Source organism: Rhipicephalus sanguineus, chromosome 1 (assembly GCF_013339695.2).
Source record: "Rhipicephalus sanguineus isolate Rsan-2018 chromosome 1, BIME_Rsan_1.4, whole genome shotgun sequence".
NCBI classification, from domain to species: Eukaryota; Metazoa; Arthropoda; class Arachnida; order Ixodida; family Ixodidae; genus Rhipicephalus; species Rhipicephalus sanguineus.
The window spans coordinates 177,634,820-177,658,679 of NC_051176.1; the positions used below are offsets into that span (position 1 = coordinate 177,634,820).

A 23,860-nucleotide genomic window follows, 5' to 3' on the forward strand; every position below is an offset into this window, starting at 1 on the left:
CTTCGTGCTACAGACGGATGGTTGTCAATTTCCCTTTCTTAGCCCGCCTTCCACCTTGCGGGATTCCACAGAACAGATTCGCACACAGAACATACGATGCACGGAGCAATGTTACTGCCCTTAGACTTTGCACAGAATCTCACGGCGATGGCAAAAATGTGCCTGGTGTGTCCACACAATAGCTATTGCAATAAAACACTTATGACTCTGGCTGTAATACCAGTGAGTGTATGGGATTAAAGTGGCTCATCACTGTAATTGTCCACTTCTACAGTATCTTCACCTAGACTGCAACATCTTTTTTTTTTCTCAATTATCGCAGTATACCAGAAATAAGCAGTGGTTGTGGCTACCTTGCAGTCAGAAGGATTCGGCTTGTGCCTTCACTAAAGCAGATTTAAATTTTCTGTATATGTTGTAGACTACATTGCATAGGTTAACTAGTGCACCATTCCGTATAAACAGTTCCAATTTATGAAATGGTGAAAGTGCAGATATGCTTACAGCCCATTGATGCTGATGTGAAGTGTGCACCACAAGCCAATAAGATGGGTGTTGTTTATACCACTACATTTTTGTTAACAGTGCCACATTTTTGTCTGATACTTCCTAAAGAGAAATGCAAGGCTAAAGACATTGCTACATGAGCATGCTGAGCAATGGCTTCATGTGGGATTTGGCTTCCACTCCCATCAGTGCAATCTGTTCTATGGTGTATGACGCAGCCCATAAATGGTGCTTTCATTCCCTGCTGTGAAGAAAATTCAAAATCATGCCAGAAGCCCTCAATGGATGGGAGCCCCTCTTCATACGTAATAGCTAGAATGAAGCAGTTAGCTGCATTTCTTGGCACATAAAAAAATTCAGCCTTTAATACTAACCTCCTGTGATGCACGCAAAACACTTCACTCGAGCAAAAAGCCATGTCCTGTATACTGTAAGTGAAAGTATCTACTTGTATACCTCCATGTGCAGTGAGGCAAGCTAGCTAAGTGAACTTACTGTCCAGCTAATCCAAAGGCACCTCCTTATCCCAGTAGCACCTACTGTAATAAATATCACCTCCATCTTGTTCACAACATGCTATTAGTATTCGTGTGTTATCAGGAGTGCAGGTAGCGTAAGCTGGTATTTTTCAAGAGACATGCTTATATTGCAGTGGAACATGCAAAGTGCAAAAATGGTAAATCTGCATTCAAACTTTTGGAAGCAGCTAAACAAAGCATAAAACTGTATTTACTATACTTTAAAGGCTATCACCCCTCATGTAGTGGCAGCATACTACAGGCATTCACAAAACAGACACAAATGATGACTTGTTTTACCAATTCAGTGTGCATGGAATTATAGGGCAACAGTAGTTTCTGGATTCTGAAATGATATTTCCCACATGAGTGACCTGTGATGAAAATATACCTAATACTAAGAAATTTTATAAGGTTCATCTTCCGGCATTCTCTGAGTGAGAGTAAGTGAATCAAGGCATTATATCAATTTTTGTAATGTTTGCACCATCTTGAAGGAACACTCATCTTGAAGATCATGTTGAATATAACACTCAACACCAAGAGAGCTAGAACAAAATTAATTACTAAAGAACAAGCCAACTCTGACTCTTACACACTGGCAAAAGGAAAGTACACTGCAGTAAACCACTTATGTTACTGTGAAGGACCCTTTGCAGAAAAGTTGTGCCGATGACACACAGCACTTTAGGTGGTTCGTGGCCTCTGAGATTAGCTCCTGTTCCTCAGATGAACAAGTCATTGCCCTGACAGTGCATTTTTGGGGGGGTCACGCATATTTCCAACAGCTCCAGAGGGGATTATGACCGCAACCAGGGAGCCTTCGTTGAAAGGCTGCATTGTTGAGTTGTGCACACTGTATGCAAGAGAACACCTTTACTTCCGAAAAGCAGATGCAGGATCTACTTTCTCGCAAATTAAACTTTTTTTCCCGTAATGATACTCTTGTCATTTGTCACTATGGACAAACGCCTTTCCGAAAGATGTCCCCTTACCTAAAGGACTTTAGGATGCTCATGTGTCAGGAGTATTAGATGTAATCATGTCAAAAGCAGAGGAGTTTAGGATTGCAATTGAGAACAGATTACTTTAGAACAAGAAGAAAATAAAGACAGAGCATATGAATGAAACTAATAAATAATTTCTGAAGCAGCACTTTAAATTGGAGCTTGAGCACCAAGAAAAGAATTAGGCAAGCTCTTTCAAAGTACTAAACACACAAAAATAAAAAAAACAGATTAAAGTAACTACCTCAAGAGACAAAACAGAACTGGCTGAGCTGTCAAAACTGATCAACAGTAGAAAACTTAGTGACATACGAAACTATAATGTCAAAAAGGTAGATGCAATAGTAAAAAAGGGTGGCAGCATCAAGGCAGCTAAAAGAAAACTGTATGGGAAAAACCCTAACGCATGCCATCAAAAATGAGTGACACAATATTCTTAGCAATTATAATGACATAGTGATGGTGGTTGAAGGTTGAGCTGAAATGTAAATCACCCTACTTCGAGTGAAAGCAAAATTGAATGTGACACACAAGTCCCAGAAGTAACTATCGATGAGCTTAGAAAGGCCCTACAAAGAATGTTGTTCTGTGGAAAAGTGGCAGGAGAGAACGACATAACAAATTTGATCAAAGATGGACATTTCATATTTAGAAAGCTTGTGACACTACACAATCTCTCCGGTGTAGTGTGTGGAAGAAATAGAAATAAAGATTAACGGAGAATATGTCTGAAATTTATGGTTTGCAGATGACATCACACTCTTCAGCAATGACGGCAATGAATCACGCAAAAAATGATCATGCAGAAGAAAGATAATGCTAGGTGGTCCAGCAACAACACGATTGTCTGTGATGAGAATTCGTCACAGACAACCGTGCCCTTGAACAAGTAGAAGATTATGTCTATCTAGGACAAATATTAAGAGGGGGAGCCTACTTCATGAAAAGGAAATCCACCGAAGAATATGGATGAGTTGGCACACATATAGAAGACATTCTCAATTCATGACCGGTAACTTACTACTGTCACTAAAGCAAAAAGTGTACAACCAGTGTATTTCACCAGTTCTAACATATGGGGAAGAAACAAGGCGAATAAAGAAACTCGAAAATAAGCTATGGACCACACAGTGTGCAATGAAATGAAACATAATTGTTGGGGTTTAACGTCCTAAAACCATGATACGATTATGAGGGATGCCATAGTGGAGGGCTCCGGAAAGTTCGACCAGCTGGGGTTCTTTAACATGCATCTAAATACAAGTACACGGGCCTCAAGCATTTTCGAAAATGCGGCCGCCGCAGCCGGGATTTGATCCCGCGACCTTGGGGTCAGCAGTTGAGCACCATAACCACTAGACCACCATGGCGGGTGTGAAAAAAAAATGATAGGCATAACTCAAAGAGACAGGAAGACCGCGGAGTGGATCAGAGAACAAACAGAGGTAGCCGATATCCTAGTACCATTGAAAGAAATGGACTTGGGCAGGCCATGTTATGAGTACAGATAACAGATGGTCAATTAGAGCGTCAGAATGGAAGCCAAGAGATGGGAAACACTGACTGGGATGGCCAAGGGTAGGTGGAGCGATGCAATTAAGAAATTCGGAGGCATCAAATGGAAAACAGCTCGCACAGGACAGGGTGGGTTGGGAGAGGCAATCCTGCAATGGACATAATAAAGGCTGATGATGATGATGAAAGTGAGGTTTGGTTCCTGCTGTCACTTTGACCAACCACCATCAAGGCGATAACAAATCTAAATGCTTTCAGGACATGCACAGGTGCCCACAAAATAATTTGGAGCGCCGGACCGGTGGTCGCTCGTTGGCGGAGCACACACTCTGAAAAATAAAGCCATGATCTGTGCGTGCACAGCATCCCTAGCAGCAAGCCTCGCTCCCTAGTGTACCAAGATGGGCAGTATTATACCAACCACATAATATCATACAGATGGTTATATGTACAAATATTTCTTTCATGAAACAGGAGTACTGGATGATTTTCTTTACTGACTAGTGAGAAGATCTTTGAGAAGGATAACTTATTCAAAAAGAATAAGTACTGGAAAATCACCAATGTGGTCTAAATACCGATTTGAATTCTGGCTATAATCAGCTCACCATTTTGGTAAGCCATAAGCAGGGCTCCGTGCTTTCAGATAAATACGAAAAAATCCGATTAACTCTCGCTGGTATGACAATTTGGATTTATCTGACAAGCTCCGATTTTAAGAGGGCATTTTCAACATTGAAAGATCATTTTCAAAGCTGAGAATCATCAATCAAAAGGAGCGCACCTCCATCAGCGGCAGCACCCTCGTAAAATATGCTTGTGTCTCTTACACCAAGCTTTAAAGGGACACTAAAGAGCAAAACGATTTTTCTCGCATTAGTAAAGTAGTCTTCCACGATACCAAAAACACCACGCTTGCTGCGAGAAGATGTTTAATAAGCGAGAAAACGCGCAAAAAGGAAATACAGGTGGCGACGCCACCTTGGAATTCCCGCACCATTTGTTGTGACGTCACATATTTTTGACTGCGCCTGCTTGGGCCTACGTAGTTCCTAATCGGTTAAATCGAAGCACATTGTCCTTTGAGGGGGCCAGAGACTTGACATAACGAGTTTGTGGAAATTTCGTCGAGCCAGTGGCGCCAAAATACGCTAAATGCTCTTTGAAAGCTTTTACGTCACGAATTACAAAGTTCGGCGCCAAATTTAAAAATAAACTTTGAACTTGGTTTTCTCCTCTAATAATAAACCTATGGTGGTGAAATAAACTACATAAGAGTTCTCCGAGCACACTTTATCAATCTAAACCAATTCATTGTTTCCCTTTAGTGTCTCTTTAAGGTTGTAATACAAACAAACACAGGTGTTTTGTATTGAAATATTTGTGCTTGTATGTATATGTGTTTGTGCATTTAAACCTTCCAGACATCTAAAGTACACTCAGTGTGTTTGCATGTTTTCGTGTTCAGATATCATTTCGTGTAAAAGTTCGGAGTATTGAGAATAATACTTGTAATAATAATAGGTTCTTTATTTTTCATCAAGAAGATGAGGGAGGCTGGGAGAAAAGGCTGAGAAGCAGCTTGACTAGCAGCCAAGAAAACTGAACTAATTGTAGAAAGGTAAAGGCCCACTGATGTAAATGAAAATGTATATGAAGTGCATGATGAGTAATCTCAAACAAACAGTACACAAGCCACGCTGTTAACACCTTCAAGAAAATATCTTTTGCACAATTATATCCTGATTTAAGCTTGCATTAAGAAGACCCACACTGAAAAAGCCTCAAAACAAATACTGTTAGTATAGTTAAGGAAATACAAAACAGAGCAAATGTAAATTAACATTCCGAGTATAACCAATACACGACAATACACACCGGTGCAAGCACCACACACATTTTCACTTGGGACAAAGCTGCTCTGCTGGCAATCATGGAGAAAGTGCAATTATGTGAAAGTGCCACACTCACCAAGCTGGTCTTAGCCCGAGGGGTGGGTGCATGCCTTAGTAGCGTGCATGGTTAGTAGGCAGGGTAGTTGGGGCTGGTAGGCGACACCGTGTTTGAAGCTCCAAGCCCTGCACTGGGCACCGATCTCTCACCCTGGGCAGGCTCTCCAGACTTCCAGCCTTTGTATTTGAAGAAGGCATCCGCACCGTACAGGAACATGGCCACAAAGCCAAAGAACTAGCAGCATTGGGAAAATAAAGTGCCAAGAGGAGAAACGTCAATGTCACGACACAACGCACTGTATTGGCAGTGGGACCACATGATATTCCCTAGTCACATCTGTTCAACCTGTTACAGCTGGTTGTGGCGGTGAGCCAATTCTGAGCTACGTTACGTGTAGTTGCCCAACGACATCTCGTGCTTAATTGATTGTTGTTTGGGAAATTAATGCAATCTTCAACAAAACTGAACCCCTGAACCCTCCAAAAACCCCTGAACCCTCCATTCATCCGCACCTATGCAGGTGTACAAAAAGTTGCAAGCTAAGCCTCTGATGTGCAAGTTGTCTCAAACTGCCACGTACTGCAAGTTTATTTCCTAAATGAAAAAATTGCATTAGAGAATGTCATGACAGAGTCAATACAATACATAGGGTCATTGCAGGAGCACTTAAAATTTTCTGTATTATGTACATACATGTTTCTTGGTCAAAATATGCAATAGATATAACATCAAATGTGCTTTTGCACATGTGCCCTATTTATTTGGTGAGGTATCAGACAGCTGGCCTCTTCGTGAATAAAATCAGTTGAAAGTTGGCACTCTTTCCAATCTTTTCTTTTTATTCCCAATTATTTTTGAAAAATGAACCAACTCGTCAACATCAAAATGCACCCTGCAGCACACTGCCCATTGTCGACGGTCATACAGCGGGTACTGGTTCTCAACAATGGTAATAGCAGTGTTTCTTTTCTATACCAACATTAGAAACATGTACTTCTGCAAGCTTTTAATGATGTATCCACTGGTATTTCAAATATAAAATTATATACAGGAGTTGCCATGTCTACACTACCTGAGACTGTACAAATTTTTGGTGCAGGCTTAATCAAATAAACAGTAAGTAAAAGTAACAGTAATTAGTAGGTATACCTAACAACCTAGGGACTTCTAAAATCTAGAGATTCACCGCAGTGGAGGGGGATGGAGTTTATCTTTTTAGGTGACGCCAGTGATCGCGCTAGCCTATGAGATTAGTTTTGATCTCAAATGGCCACATTGAAGGAGCCCTACAGCACTTTGTGAGCATACTCAGAAAACACCATAAAAAAACAAAACAAAAAAAAAACAAGTGTCAGCCCAGCATGCGATATAGCCAAGGATGTTCAGTGTAGGCAAAGCTATGAAACTATGGCAGTGCAAGTAAACGCTGAAACGCAATGTGTTTGGGACAGTAGAATGGAAATTTGGGCTAGTTGGAATGCATGCATGATTGATGCAGCGCCAAAGACGAATACGAAAGGAAATCCAAACAGCGCACATCCTGTGCACTTTGTGTTTCTTTTCGTATTCATCTTTGGCGCTGCATCAATCATACGTGTTTGGGACACAATGAAGCTTCACGGAGCATTCGCATATCAAGGCAGGCTACGTGGCTTAATGCTCCCTCCTAGTTTATATATATTTTCGTCCATGATGTGAAACATGTTATCCCTGCACTCAAATGGCTTGGATTCAAATTAGACTTTGGCTAGCTATACATGCTCGTGATGGTAATCACAATGTGGCTGTGCTATGTGACTCAAATTGATTTAGTTTTTTTTTCTTTTTGTAATTAGGCTGAGGCAGTTTATCAGGACATTTATGGCTTCCCTTGTACAATCAGGAGGACAGATCAGAAAGTGGGATTTTCCTTGGTAAATCAGAAGAGTTGGCAGGTACGTTAGTAAGGCTTTAAGGTTCCAGAACTGCATGGTCAACAGCCTCTTCTACAGCCTATTCTGCTCATACAAGTGAATGAACTACTTGTGGAGAACAGATGGTGCAGGGACTGAGACGTAACTGCAACAACCACCAGACATCATCAGCCCAGAACATTGGTTCCTTTCTAAGCCTCTTCCCTTTCTAACTTTCTGCACACAGGCTACACATGTACTGTCAATTATAAATTCTGGGCTTTTACGTGACAGAACCATGACACGATTATGAAGCATGCCATGCTGTAGACAGGGACCATGCATTAATTCTGACTACCTTGGGTTTTTAAGCGGGCACCTAAACATGCATTTAAATTAGAAGCTGCAACCAAAGCTGCAGCTTCCAATTTTACACTGTGTTATATGACTGCTGGAAAGTGCCTTTCAATATTTGTAAGACAAACTATAGTATACACATTACAATCAAACCCCCATATGTCGAACTCGCAAAAAAACAGGAATTTGTTTGATATATTGGATAATTCGATATACATATTTTAATGAAGTTGTACTTCGGCGCAAATTTTGGTACGCAAGTTGGCTTCCCAGCACTACCTAATAATAATCTAAAAAAGATTCCTTGACGGCAATACACGGCATTTTTTCATATTTTGTATTTTTCCGTGGCTTGTAGTTGGGGGTGCGAGGTTACATGTAGGGGCGGGTTATACATGGTAAAATACGGTATCGATGTAAATAGCAACTCAAAATTTTCATATGCAGCTGTGCATGCTTGTCGGGTGCCGGAAGCATCTACGTAATCTGCCTCGGCCCTAATTTCGGCCCTGTTTTTCAATATCTTACTCAACGTCCTTCTTGGGATGCTCTATGCAGCGGCGACATAAGGCTTCTTTTCCCCAAATTCAGCTGTATTGATTATCGCCAGATTTGCAGAGAACAGCAGCTTTGTTTTACGGCATCTACTATCATGTTAACAAAACGAGCGGTGAAGCGAACGGCGACCCCGCATGACAGGCCGGTGGCGCAACGATGAGGAATCGTGGGGCAGAAAGACAACATGACAACAGACCACATGAAGACAAGCGGTAGTTTCTACTCACTCCGTGCAGCGTCCTCTTAATCATACCGCTCGGTCTCCCAAATACACGCAAGAAAGTCCTCTTTCGTGAGGAAAAGCCAAAAGCTTGAGGGAACGCGAACTTTCTGGGGCGTTTCCCACTGCCCGATGTTCTATACATCAAGCGTTCTGGCTGTTTTTGTTTGATGCAGCCGTAGATTTTCTTACGCCCCGACGTTAAAGCATTTCAGTGATTGAAAATAGTGAAATATAAAGGATAATTCGATTTACCCAAGTTCGATATAGTTGGGTTCGACTGTATAACACTACATGATGCCACTGAATGTGTGGCCAGTGAGCTTATTTCCTTCACCTAGACAGCGCATGTACAGTACTTATGGGTTGAAATGCAAAATTTAGGGCGATGTAATACATGTACTTTCATTTACAGTGTCTACAGCTTGTGTCATATCGGTGCAATTTTCACTCAAACGCTCACTTAAGTGCCACCATTACCTTTAGCAGCCAGATTTGCAGCGATATGACGTGGTTACCATGAGCAATTGCATATAGCAGTCGTTATGCTAAAGAGAACTATGTTGCACTTCAATCCGTGAGTACTGTACAGACACACACAGCAAGTGCAAATCTTGGCAGAAAATAAGTGATCTCAAAAACACCCAGTAGATTTATAAATGCACTGTCTATTCCTGGTTCTAGAAATGCAAATAAACCAGTGGCATGCTCAATGAAATTGAAGGTCTACTTACGGCAGCAGCGGCCAGACATTCTTGATATCTGCCTTTGACAGCTGCCGCTATGGCAGCTGTGAAATACAGAGCTGCCCAGACACCGCAGTACACAAACTCCTAACAAGCAAGAAAAAGATACTGTGGTTACATACAAAGGTATATAGTAACACAAGAGAAATATGCAGAACAGTGTGTACAGCAGCTAGTTTTATTGCTTTTTGAGAACGCAGTAAGATTTCAACAAGCATTGATAAGGAGGAGACTGCACAATCAACAGTCCTTTGAGCTGTTGCTTCTATAGCACTGTTTACTATGTACATATACAGCAACAAAATAGCATGAATAATATATCATCTGTTTAGTACTGAACAAATGAAGGACTTGCAAATAAAACATTGAAACAACGACATTCATTCTTACTATAAAGCTGAAAACTGGCATCACAGCATATGCGGCCAACAGAACACAAATATTTCAGAATGCCAGATAATGTAAGAACGTGTTTCCATACTAGTATAATTAACATAGATAATTTGGAGGAGTGCATCCAATAATGCGCTTCTGTGCTATCACACTATTTAAAAATTAAGTTAAAATATTAAATGGGGTTTTACATCTAAAAGCAACAATCTAGTCATGAAAGACTCTGTGGTGTAGGGCTGCAGATAAACTTTGTGGGAATCAAGAGCACCCATCCCTTTGAGTCTCGTCCTCCAGCTAGCTCGCTGTGCTGGCCCCGCATGACTCAATCGCCGGGAACCGCAGCCAAACAGCAGCATGGCAGCCATGCTGCCATAGAGCTGGGCTTTGTTCCCTGCGCAGGCCATGCTTCTTTCCAGGCGTCGAGACGTCCTGGCAGTGCGTGTCGCACTAGCATACGTCACCGTGTCATGCCCTTCCTCATTGGCCGCCAATGACAGCCCCCGCACCCCCTCTACACCTCAGCTCTTCTTCTGTCTGGCACTTAGTTGCTGCAGGGGAGATGCTCGCACGCCTGCAATGAGTTATGCGCTGCCTTAACAGGCAACTTCTCGTTCACGCGCTCGGTGGTCCCCTTTGTGTGGTAGCCAGTGCACTCTATCGGTCTCGCGGAGTTACCCTGTACAGCCTGGAATCCTGTGACTGTCGCACTATGCTGCATCTTGGGTTAATAAACCCACAATTGTTGACACCCTGCCTCGAGTGCCTCTTCTGCGCCGTGTCAGAGAGTATAGGAACCTGGCCATAGGGTCTTTGTACATAACGGTGGTGGAGGAACGTCGTGTCCCTTCCCGGTCACGCTCGAAGGATAAGCCTTGTGCAAATCCATCTACACATAACTGAAAAACTGGCAATGTTCTCTGAAGGTGAGGTCACCAGCCACCCTGCTCAAGATGCAAGTCTGGTGTGTGTGCCCATTGATGCAGGCTTGTGTGCATCTGCCTATGAGGAGGAAATGCTGCAGACTTCTCAAGTTGTACCCTGACTATAGTTGACAAAATACCAAAGCATAAAGGAAGAGATGTCATTTGGATTCAAACTGCGACAAGTTAACTTTTGACCCACATTGATTTCCCTTTACCTCCCTATTTTTACATTTCATTTAAACATACCAATTAAAGGGACCCTGCAACTAGGGGTGTGCGAATATTCGAAATTTCGAATATTTTTCGAATAGTGTTTGTTATTCGATTCGCACTGGAATTTTACTATTCGAACTATTCGAACTTCCCAAAGACAAATACAGTCAACGTCCGACTGAAAGTGACCCCTACAGATTTTCTATATGCTTCACCTGATTACACTCTCGTATTGCGGCAAAGCTGCCTTTCAAGCTCCGTTACGGTCGAACATAGCAAAGAGACAGTCAACGTCCGATTAGAAGTGGTCCCTAGATGTTCCATATGCTTCACCTCATCACACTCCCGCATTGCGGCAAAGCTATTTTTCAGGCTCCGTTACGGTCGAACATGGCCAAGACCACGGTGTACGATATACACTGTTTAGGTGGGGACACTTCTCGGCTTGCATGCAGAGCGCGTTCGACCAGATAAAGTACCAGAGGCGCGCGTCTGTTGGTCCGGTGACGGCAGCGGGTATCTATCGGCGGGAAGACGCAACTTAAAGAGAAAATGGGTTCTGCACTGTTGCTATCCGCCTCGTGCATCGGTATGGTGGCGCCACCGCTCGGCTAAGGCGGTTGTGCCCTCTCCCAACCCCCCATAGGATCCCATGCATTTTGAATGAAGTTTGCGATTTCGTTGCGCAAAAACAAACTAGCGCCATCTCTCGACAATACGCCACACCGACGACGCAACACTTCCTCTTGCTTCCACCGTGAGAGCGAGCGCTGTGCACTGTGCTGTGCTGTAGCGCACCCGACAAGACCGGCTGGGCTCGTCGCTTTCGTCGCGTCTTCCTTGAACGTTGCAACGTTAATATTGTGTTAAGGCGGTGGCCACACGTCGGACGATGAGCCCTGATTTCGTTCAGCTGCCATCTCATCAACGGCAATGTTTCAGACGCCTCAGTTGTGTACTTTTGTCCGTTGGTTGCGGGACAAGATGGCCTCCTGCAAGACCGCGTTTTTCCAAGTCAGCTGTGTGCGTAGTTCTCGGCGTCGTAGCAGTTTGATGACGCGAGGACGTCAACTGGTGCTACATCGTGGGAACCGCTGAAGTGACTGCAAGCTTGACGACATTGTGCCAGAATATTCTAGCGTACTGTACGCGAACGATTGTGCTACACTTAAAATACCGCGCTTGGCCTCGCGCGTCAACCTGGTACGCCTGTGTGCAACAAGTGTGTTGTTATCGTTGTTGCGTCGGTTAATATTGAATTGCAATTGGAATACCATTTTTGCAAAGGTAAGTGAAGCTGTAAGTAGTTGTCCTGCTATATGCTCGCTACTCCACGAACATTACTTCTAGAATCGCATTTTATTTTGAGCTGCACGTACCAAAGGAGAAACTAGCATACGAGATACATTACACGCGTGCGCATTTCCTATATAAGTCTGAGTAATGCCATGCTCAATTTAAAGCGCATGTGTTAGAGGATTGTGGCTTCAATGGTGAAAGTGATTAGATATTCCGAAATATGTGATTGCAATGACTTTCTCATATGTTAACACGGTCTGTGAACAAAAAAAAAAAAAAAACGCTGTGTGAATGTTTGTTGGTCATTTGCTAAAGTACTTTCACGCATTATTATGCAGCTGTGTGACGGCTGTTAAAACGTTCAGCAAGTTAGATTTCGGTTTTCTTGGCCTAGTTGAGTGCTACGAGTGTTGGGAAAAGATAAAAACGCGTGTCTTTTGTGCGTTTCTTAACCAGGCATACAGCCGTAATATTCATTGTTGTTGTACTGATTGGGGTGTTCAATAAAACAAGAATGCTGTTTTGTACTGCAACAATTTTTATTTCATCTGTGTTTACAGATCACGCAAACAACTTGGACACATGCACGTAAGAAACGTACGCAGTGCATCGCGCGCACGCATAAAAAAACGGGCCTGTCATTTTAAAACAAATAATATAGAACAATCGACGTAACAGACGGCATGGTTGTCTAGTGGAGCAGCGTCGGCAGTACAAATACCAAACCAGAATGAAACATGAATAGAAAAACGGAGAGTTACAGGCGCTTTGCCCACGGCTTCTATGAGCCGCGCATATCCACCTATCGCCACCGTCCGCCGTTGGTGGCGCCACCAGTACCACTGAAAGCAGCAGCGCACGGCGTCCACCGCATGTCTCGTTGTTCGCCCGTGAAAAACGCGGTATGCGTCTCCAACTTGAGTTGGTGGAGGGCCGTAACCACGGTCGCTGACTAGGAAATTCATATTTGCCGCGAAGCGCCAGTTGCTACGGGAACGCTGTTTTTTGTTGAAGTTGCATCATCCCGCCGATAGGTATCCGCTGCCGTCAGTGGTCCGATGGGCTCTCTACGTTGTTATTTTATCTGGTCGATCGCGTCTCGCGAGTTTCCTCACCTAAAGAGTATATATCTTACACCGTGGCCAAGACACAGTCAACGTCCGATTAGAAGTGGTCCCTAGATTTTCAATATGCTTCACCTCATCACACCCCCGCATTGCGGAAAAGCTGCCTTTCAAGCTCCGCTACGGTCGCAAGAAAACGCTGGTTCCAACATGGAGATGAAAGATGTGGCAGAGGTGGGGGCTCAACTAATGCTGTTTGGGATGTGAAATTTGGGCAGGAAGTCCGAAAAATCGAACGCCGAAGCTTTTTAGCATCCAAAATTTTAGATGTTCTTATATATCGATGTCTACGAGGCAGATTTAGAACTCCGGACTTAAGGGAGCACACCCTCGTCCGCCACATCAGTTGGGCTTCCACAGAAGTTGAAAGAGGAGGAGAGGCTGAGGAAATGGCATCTTTGCCTACCACGTGTAAAGTGTTGTCGGCAACACTTTGGTTGCACCAAATCATGTACACAAATACAAATGGGCCTCTACATTGCATTTCAACCTAGCGAAAAGAAACACTTTCATCTTGCTATCTCATAATAATATGCTTAGGAATCATCTCCAACTTTTTTTTCTGCAATTTCGCGTCGAATTATTCGAAAAATATTCCAGAAATATTCGAGAAATATTCGAAAAATATTCTATTCGATTCGCACTCACACTTCAATATTCGAATTCGCTTTGCACCCAAAATTTTGCTATTCGCACAGCTCTACCTGCAACACTTTATGAATACAGCCAGAAAACGCTGCCAATCAAGGCTCCGGTCAACATGTTAACGAAATATTATAGCACTGCACACAGCAGTGCACACAATTCACAATTTCATCTGAAAGACAGCTAGAGATCGCTTGCTCTCCTTTCGGCAAACTACGTAGTTGACGGGACTGACTATGTAGACGAAAGAAAGGCCACTGCCATTGGATGATTTCATGATTGCGAAAAAATCCTCAGTACTTCTATAGTCTGCCGGGACAAAAGAGACAAAGCGCTCAGAGCCTGCAACAAATTCAATAAATAAAGAATATGCACATCCCAGTCTTGAAAAACACCGAAAAAGTCTCTTATATTTGCATTTCCTGCCTGGATTGACAATTGTCTGCTTAAAGTTTTGCTTCCTCCTATGCTCATGTGAGGTGGCACCAAGCATAGTACATTCATGCTATTTCAAAGATTATGTGTATGAGCAATTTGCCTGTATCGAACTGAGCCCACTACTACAGTAGTTACCGATGCACATGTCGTTTCCAGAACTACCGGTTCACTAGCCAGCAGATGCTTGCTCCCTTTAAATGTGCCTTGCGAGCTGCACCCCTTGGCAGATATCGCTTGGCATTTAGCAAACTGAAACCACTTTAAAATGAGCTATCTGAATTTGTCTATCATCTGTCAGTCAAGCTAATGCAGGACAAAGCCGGTGTGGACCAGGTTCTCATAAAGCTTGGCCGGACTTTAGGACGACAGTCGTGCTTGTGTTGCACAGGTACTGTGGCCCCCATGGGGCGCCGCCATATGCCAGTGTCGCACTCGCCTAAAATGCTCCAGGCCATAGGCATGCACTGACGTACCTTCCTGCCCCCTTGTCAGTCCTCCCTGTGTAGATTCTAGCCCACTTGTCGGGACAAAAGAGAAAGTACTCGGAGCCTGCGACAAATCCCTGCAACTCCACTTGAAGGATCCGAAGAATTCTTTCGGCAAGAGATTCACGAGGCTAAAACTCCTACAGTGAGGTAATTTGTTCATTACTTGAAAAGGTGTTGCAAGGCCCTTTAACACATTGTGTTATGCTTTGTATGATTATGACAAATAAAACAAAAAAAGCAGGCCTCTTGGATCTCATTACTTTTGCTTTTGTTGAATGTACTATATTGTTTGACCCTTCAAAGAAGCCTCCTGAATCTAGAGGATTTGCAAGCTAGCCTGGCTGTGTGTAAAGTTGCAAATTAAAATTTAAAAACTCAAACTCTGGGGTTTTACATGACCCGACATGATTGAGACATGAACTTTGACTACCTGGCATTCTTTAGTGTGTATCTAGCTTATTGCCTCATGAATCTCTTGCCAAAAGAATTCTTCGGATCCTTCAAGTGGAGTTGCAGGGATTTGTCACTGGCTCCGAGCACTCTCTTTTATCCCAGTCATAAGCAATATGAGAGGGAACATCGAACTCAGGTTTAACTACTTGCGTTGTACAAACATGAATGTGATGTAGTGAATTGCAAGAGATACTCTTTCAATTCAATACACCACATCGATATCAGTACAGTGCAAGTAATCGTTGATTAAGCACGAATTCGGTGTTCCCTCTCATATTGCTCACGAATGTACTTAGATGTAGGTGCACATTGAGCATTTACAGTGAAGAACACCTCTGCGCTTTCCAGCTGTGTTTAGCTGCCATGACCTTTAAAAGGTAATCTCATATTGCACATGACTGCACATAGGTGTTTTTGTACTTCGTCCCACTGAAATGTGGCTACCATGGCTGGGAATCAAACCTGCATCCCTGAGTTTGCATAAACACTTACTAAATCAACATTATTTGGTGAAACATTTCTGCATTTCTCTGCCTAAGACATGCACAAAGCAGCTGTAGTCTACACCAGGAAGGTTTCCAAACAGAGACAAAAAAAAAAGGTGTGCTAACCGCAAGCATCCAAGGAACAATCTTGATCTTCTCAATCAGGCGAAAAATGTAGAAGAAGAGGAGCACCAGCGTAACCCAAAATGCGGTCATTGACACAAATCCATACCAGTTGGACGTACTTGGAAAGTAGTAGTCCAATTGAGAGCAGATGAACCCGATCAGGTTAATAATCTGCAATGACAGCACCATTAAGCGCTCCTATCACAAAAGCGAACAGGGTACACAACAGCAAGATACAATTTTTCTTAGCACAAATCTTTGCATTCCCATCAGAAAACAACACCAACTAGGTTTTTATGTTCAAGCTAGTGATCTATGACTGTCCATTAGAAAAGAGTAAGGACTGTTGATTAAAAGTTTACTGAGACTTACGAATAAACAACAACGATGCAGCTGCAGTTCTTGGACAGATTTTTTGAGATAATCAGTACTGTCAGTGTGAACAAAAATGTTCTCAACACTGCACTGCTATTTCTGCCAGATATTACTTTTCTAGTGAAAGTCAGTGCACCCACATATGGAATGTGTATGTGTGGGTGCACAAACACCTCAAGAAGTGCAATAAGGAACATCTGGTTTTGCATTTTAGTCCTGCGTAGTAGTGATCTTGAGTTGTTCTGCCTTTTCCATAGTAAGCATTGCTGCTGTCTTGGACTGGAATTTTTTGTTTTGTCTGTCACCTCGTGCACCTTTGTGCTAAGGGGACTTTTATGCCAGCGAAATCTGTGAAAGCACTGAAAACTACTGTCCCATAAACTGAGGTGTTCTTGCACAGTGTTTCTTTAGTAAACAGCTTTGCTTGCATTTAACTATCACGTTAGTCCTTTCGGTTGTGAAACACTGGGAAAAATTTTGAAAGCACAGTGTTCACTCAAATATTTATGACAATAATTGTAAGGAGGGAACTGCGCTTTAGAATGGGGCGAAATGAAAGAACACAGACCACTGCAGTGACAATAATTGTGCAAGTTGTTTAAGATAGGTAGAACACATTGACAGTTTAAGAGACAACCGACTAAACAAAATATGAAAGTCACATCTTTGGTATGGGAGTGGCACCATACGAGGGTGGAAAATGATACTAGTGTGCGTACAGATACCAAATCTCAACACATTGACGTACAGTTTGTCCAGATTTATCATATAGTTACTATATGCTGCCACAATTTTCAGACTCCTAAAAGGAGATAAGAGGGCAAGACTGCAAGCTCATGGTAAGGACAATATAGTACGAGCAGATCTATTAACAATCAAAGAAGACACCTTCAAATATTTCCAGAGAAAAAACTCCACAAAACACTAACACCACATACTTTCAGCACCTTTCAAACGAGGTGTTGTATGGCACCTTGAATATCCAGCCCTGAATGTTGTCGCCTATCTGCTGCTGCAAGCATCTCACGGAAGCCCATCTGGTGGCAACACAGCCTAACACAACTCTATCAGACCACTGTGCATTATTGACGTCTCTTGTGGTGCTACTTCCACATTATGTTCAAATAACTTGCAACCAGCCATACTTAATCTGCATTTCCTTGATTTGGGGTCTTTTAAATAGAAGTACAGTCGCCGACCGTTTATTCGGACTCGGCGGGAACCGCTGAAAAGTCCGAATAATCGGGAGTCCGAAAAAAAGGATTCACCAGAAAAAAGCACTTTTATTGGTCCAGCGGCCGGAAAAAACTTGTTAGTGCGCGTCTGTACACATGTACGCTTACGCGCGACCAAGTCGGCCTGTATTTCAGCCAATGTTTGGCCACCCCTGCGGGTCTTCAATAGCACCGCAACAGCCTACGCTAAATCCGCATTTGATGGCTGTGGTGTGGGAGGTGCATCATCACGACAGTCACTGTCCACACGCGCTGGTTCGAGTAGCTGACGGATCTCATCGCCCAACTCGGCGAAAACTCCCAAGCAACTTCCACCTGGTGAATAGTCGCCGCTTTTTTTCGCCATCGTCAGGGCCTTGTAGTTGCCGCGTTTCTTTAGTTCCGACGGCGCACATGGAACGGGCAGCGTCGGAGCAATTTCAGCAGATCAGGCCTCGCATGAGCAGGACACAAAGCTCGGGATGCAGATCAGGCCTAGCCACAGAAACATGAGAACGCAAACCCTCACACGCCAAAAGGAAACGATGTTGGTCTAGTTGATGTTGCAGCGCTTCTGTAATCTGTTGTCGTAATCTCTTCGTCCGAATTAGGATCCGCGTCGTACTCGTACGCGCTGTCATTCGCCTCAAACGCCGCACAGAGCCGATTCCAAGCTTGGCTTGGCTTGGCCTGCTGTTTGGCCGTGGTAGCCGTTCAATGGATACGTGACTGGCTAAAGCCAAAAGGCAACCGTTACGTGTAGCCAACAAACATAGCCTTCGAAATCGGTAACTTCTGCGTGGATTTTTGACACTGGCACGATCTCCAGTTATAGCCAGTGTAACATTTCAGTGCTGGCAACCTAGTAAAAATATTGTAAACATTGCTGACAGCTTGTTATGGCGTTCAACGTCGCATTCTATCAGCCAGCCGGAGTCCGAAAAATCGAACGGCGGGCTGTGGGGCGTCCGAATTTTCGGTCGTGAGTTTACATTACTTCAATGGGACGAGTGACGGTGCCGCGAAGGTGTCCGAATAAACGAGCATGTCCGAATTTTCGGCGTCCGAATAAACGGTCGGCGACTGTATATGAATCTTCTCCTTCCTCTTGATTACCACCCTTGCTACCTGCCGCATTTGCAAAACTTTCTACATGGTCAAAGCGTTGTGCTTAGTGAAGTTAGCTTCCTGTATACAGAACTTATAACCGCTGTGGTGTGCTAAAGGGTAAGCAAAATACAGTGAAGCGAGTTTCAGTGATGAGCCTGATATTACAGTGGTTGCCCCCTTCCAGAGATTATATCAAGGAATAATAACTTCAGCCACTATTAGAATTCATTGATAAAAGCTGTCAGACAGCACAATGCTATTCTTCTGGCAGCAGCACCTAAGGCCGCTTCGTCAGCATGCTGTAAGTCATCTTTCCCTTATGCTCAACATGTGGCATGGCTTCCAGGTTGTGGGTATCATATAAGAAGTCCAGAAGCAGCTTACAATTTGGGCTCCTTTCAAGATGCCTGGCAAGGTACGCAGATACGATGGGTCAAAGACCAGCCATGAGGCAGACCTAGTAGTTGTGGTCGTTGTGGTGGTCGTGTGAGTGTCGGGGAAGCCCTGGCCTTGCATTCTGCCAGTGGGTGCAGAGACTATGACAACAGTCTGCTTGGCACGGCCTCCTATGAAAACCACAAGGGCATCAACACTGGTGCAACAGATCACATGTCACAAAAAATTCGGCATACAAAAATGAAAGAAAAAAAAAACACTTTTTGAGGAAAAAAAAAAACCTGCAGGCCCCTGACGCATCACCTGATCAACTGATTGTAATTTGATAGCATAATGAGGCGGTACTACTATAATTCAATGATCATCTGACAACCTTCGTATAATATCTACTTCACGGCCATCTGTGCGTGATTATGACGATTGGGTTTACTAAAGGTGTCTACCTGTTACTGCTTAGTGCTGCTGCTTCTAGAAGCTTCCACAATGGCGCCTACGCTGCACCGAAACAACAGCACAAGAACTACTTTAAGCTTTACACACACACACACACACACACACACACACACACACACACACACACACACACACACACACACACACACACACACCGCAGCTATTGCTTTAGGACACACTACACAGTGACCATACCTATCTTATCTTGTGCGCTTATACCTTTGCAAACCACCCACAACTACTAATTATGGAGAGCAACATGCAATCTAATTAATTCGCATTATATTAAAAGCACGACTGCAGGAGGTTGAAGAAAAGTAGGAGCACTGGGGCCATGTTTTTTAACAATGCATTTCACTTTCCACTCTTTCCACCCTACAAAATTGGCTCAGGTGTTGCTACGCCGATATTATCACAAGAATCTGTGACTGGGCAACGCATAATGCGAGAAGAAAAGAATGAAAAATTAAAGGCCAAATGCAACAAAATATCACCTTGGCTGAATTCGTTATATATAAACAGTACATGCTAATGAAACAACCTTGCCAAAACCGCAGCATGGCAGTTGTATAGTTTTCTTGTTAGCAACAGTTACACATCACCTAAGCAGACAAGTGCACCTGATGGTTGTCACCATGATGCATGCCTCCCCCAACACACTGCCTCCGAAGCGTTTAAATGCGCCACTGGCAAGTCTAGCTGGCGCTTTATCTCAGAGGTCATGCCGAGGAGCCGTGCCTTCCAGGTCATGAGTTACTTTCGGTAGTAGTAATGGTGGAATTTTTTTTATATTTGGTATACAAAACTGCTATTTTGGTGGGCTTCTCATGACACCTCCGTTAACGTTTCAAATGACAAATTTTGCACGGATGCTCCTCATCTGCAAATCTTAAGCAAGGCTTTTTAAGTTGTCCAAGTTTTCACTTAAGTTGGCCTTCAAAGTAGTGATGCAGAACTATCTGTAGATGGACATCGACAGCATCAATAGCTTCTTTTAAACTATCGATAGTCTAAAGAAACTATCGATAGTACTACTATCGATAAACTATCGATAGTATTACTGATAGTGAAATCGAGAGTACAATCAATGGTAGGTATTACTACCGATAATGCTATCGACAGTGCAGTGAATAATTATGCTGTTGTTGGCCCTTGATATTGACAAAAATTTGTGATAGCCTATACTATATCAGCAATACTCAGTTCGTTTAATTTATGAGAAATTTTTTGGCAAAAGAAATCAATTATTTCCGCAGTTAGAATGCCTCAATATGTCCATCAATAAATTCATATTCAAATGTAACCAGTTACATCTTACAATTAACAAACCTAGTTCTTGATATTCTTATTTTGAAATAAAAAATTACAATAAAATTTGAAGCCGTACAGTTCAGCCACAAGTAACTGCTTCCTTTCAGCTACTGCTGGTTAGTTTACCTTAATTATCAAGTGCCAGGCAAGCATTCTGTTAAAAGCTGTTGATTTTATACTGTCTATAGTACTGTTGAATTTATTGTTGATAGCGCTATTGATACTTTTTTTTTACCATCGATAGTGACTCAACTATCGATAGTACTGATACCATCAATAGTTCTGCATCAGTACTTCAAAGGCGAAATGGAACGAAATTTTACTTTGGCTGAATTTGTTATGGGTAAATCGCATACCTGTGAAGTTCTTTGCAAGGTTTTATGACTAGAAATGGTAGTTTTCTCAGTAGCAGCCTTCAAGCAGCCCAAAAGCAATTGATGCGTGGCACCTTATGTTTACTACTGTGACATAGGTACATGCATGCTGCTTGCTGCCTCCGGGATGTTACAGGACTCCCTTATCTCAGGCATGCTTAAGTCAAGCCCTTGTGCACAAGGGCATGACTTAAGCTCTTAAGGCCGAATCGCATGCCGCGTTTTCTGGCGCTTCATTCACCAGCGTCACTCGGTGCCAACGCTACCGACGATGGCGACCGAAATGTCACCCTGAGGACGTCTCAGACATTGGCAGCGTTGCCGTCACCACCGGAAGCAGCTTGGAGAACCAATCAGTGCGCGGCTCGCAACAACTTTCGCCTACGTAATGGTGTTGTCGTTGCTGAAGAAGCGGGGGCCATCCAGCTTGGATCTATTAAGTTGTCGTCGTGCACTATGTGACACACAAGTCCCCAACCGATGCCTTAGCTTTGTGCCTAGAAGCTTTGACATTAGGCAAAGCACTCGTGACCATTTTGAACTGTTTCCGAGAACCATACTCAAATTCATTGGTGGGCTCAGCAGGAATGGCTGCATTGGCCGTATGCATTGCCTCAAAGATGTGCAGCGATGGCACTCACTGCAATCTCAGAGGCCATACATTACGAGTTAGCAGGTTCGTTGAAAAAGAAAAAAAGTACGAGACCTTGAGATGGCAGTGTGTTTCCTTTACAATACTTTGAATATTTTCCAATTACGACAAGTAAGGCATAAAAGCAAAAATCATGAATATTTTTTATTGCTACATTGACAGACATTACACGTTGCTTCAGGAGGCTTCAGGTTTTTCCATCTGATCACATCGTGCGACGCAGGGCTGGCGCTGGTCTGCGCTTCTCGTGCGGATGGTTGCACTTTGGCGTTCATGTGACGCCGCCGCAAGACGCAACGCCAGGAAATGCCGCGGCAAAAGCGCTCCACATGTGGGTCGGGCGTTGGGTGCCCGTTCCTGCATTGGGCGCCCGTTCCTGCGTTGAGCGTCGGCGTGCCTCGCCCGTTGCAACCGAGAAAACGAACACAGCGGAAGATGAAAGCGAACGCGGAGAGGATGGCTAAAGGGTAAGAAGAAAAGCAGAATGCGGCACGAGACTACAAGATGGTGCCATAGTATTTGCAATGCAATACGCGCTGTGGAAGCCGAAGGCACGGGTGGCCGAAGGTTATCGCTGCTGCCGCTAAGGGAGCCGCGAAATGAAAACACGCGTACTGCTACGCTCCAATTTCGCATTGGGCAGTATCGTAATTAATCGTAGGCAATTTTCACGTCCTCCTTACCCCTTTGTTTTTTCTCTCAGTTTCCGTATCAAAACTGCCATTTCTGCGAGCTTCTCATGATGCTTCCCGTGCCCGAAGCCTCCTTCATACAGGGCCGCACCCATGGATTTTTTTTCGGGGGTGTTTGTGTGTAGAACAGCTAACATTCGCAACTGGTCGTCGCTGTGAAAGTGTGAAAGTATTCTAGTGTCACCCGAAAAGTTAAAGCATGAAAAAAATTCGGGGGGTGCCGCAGGAGAAATGCTGTTTTAAAACAGAAAAGTTATGTTTTGGAGCAAATTTCAAGCAGACTGAAAATTGAAGGATCACTCGGAGAAGTACAACAGTTAGTGCGTGCAACTATTTGGTGAAGATTCTTATTGTGCGAACAGGAAACGCTGCTCTATCGTAGACAAAGCGACAAGGCCAACAGCCCCACAGCAGCCGTTAATCAGGCTCTTCTTCATAGGAAGGATGACACATATGTTGGCTTCACCGCAACATATAAGCCGTGTATTGCGGCGAAGCATTAGTGACAAGGGCGAACATGGAACGCACAGTTTCTGCGAGCGACAGGTGTCAGGACGTCATTGCAAATAGAAAATAAACTGAATGGGTAGACTGCTTTCTCTTTTATTATTAACAAACAAACAAAGAAAATGTTGCGAACAAAACGATTCCGTTTGCGAAGCGCATGCACAGCACATTGTCACAAGCCTGAATTAGCATGGTTAATGTCCGATTGTATTTATTGATCATTAACCATTAGCTACGCAAATAATCGTAGAACGCCAGCGTGACACTCGGTAGCAAGTGTGAGCGCGCAAATAATGAACGCCAAGTAGATCATGCATCGCGACCCCGCAGACGCTATTGGGAGGCTTCACCGCAACAAATATTCCTTATTGCTGCGAAGCATGTCTAAAATGTTGGATGCCGGCCGTGGCTGAAAAGGCCCGCAGTGGTTCTCAAACGGGATTCTACGAAGAGCTTTTGTAGTGTTCTGCGAGTGCTCAGGGCTAATATATGCGACTCTATCCTATTTATCCCCCATTAAATTAAACCATTTATTAACCTAGAAGAGAGAACTTCTGCTGCGCAGGAGAGAAATTCTCTCCTGCGCAGCGCCCTCATCGCGGCGCTGCGCAGGAGAGAATTTCGGCATGTCGAGCCCGCATTTCCGAGGAGCCAACAGAGGCAAGCGCTGGACTGAACGTGCACAGCGCTCTATCATTTGAAGGAGAGGAGACTAGAGGAGGAGAGTAGCGCATGCGCCGTGAGAGCAGAAGCGAGAACGCAGGAGAAGTGCAAGCAGGTGCTGATAGAGAAGTGGAGAGAGTAACGCGCAGCTGTTGGAGAGAGGGAAGGAGGAGAGTCACGCATGCGTAGTGTGAGTGCGGACCACAACGCTGCGTGCGGATTACCACGCCGCCTTACATACCCCCGAGCAAGA

At 43.8% G+C, this 23,860-nt stretch overlaps 1 protein-coding gene across 3 annotated transcripts in view; it reads right to left on the reverse strand.

Moving 5' to 3' along the window:
• LOC119403045 (CKLF-like MARVEL transmembrane domain-containing protein 4) overlaps window positions 1-23,860 on the reverse strand; it is a 52,144-nt gene that overhangs the window by 3,190 nt on the left and 25,094 nt on the right. For 2 of the 3 annotated variants that reach the window (XM_049417997.1, XM_049417993.1), the window contains exons 2-5: window positions 18,944-19,125; window positions 15,861-16,031; window positions 9,262-9,360; window positions 5,519-5,734 (exon numbers count right to left, since the gene is read on the reverse strand). In XM_049417997.1, the coding sequence (XP_049273954.1) occupies window positions 5,570-5,734; window positions 9,262-9,360; window positions 15,861-16,031; window positions 18,944-19,075 (567 nt within the window). In that variant the 5' untranslated portion in view covers window positions 19,076-19,125 and the 3' untranslated portion in view covers window positions 5,519-5,569. The remainder of the gene's footprint in view (window positions 1-5,518; window positions 5,735-9,261; window positions 9,361-15,860; window positions 16,032-18,943; window positions 19,126-23,860) is intronic. The other variant, XM_049417999.1, reaches the window with a different exon arrangement.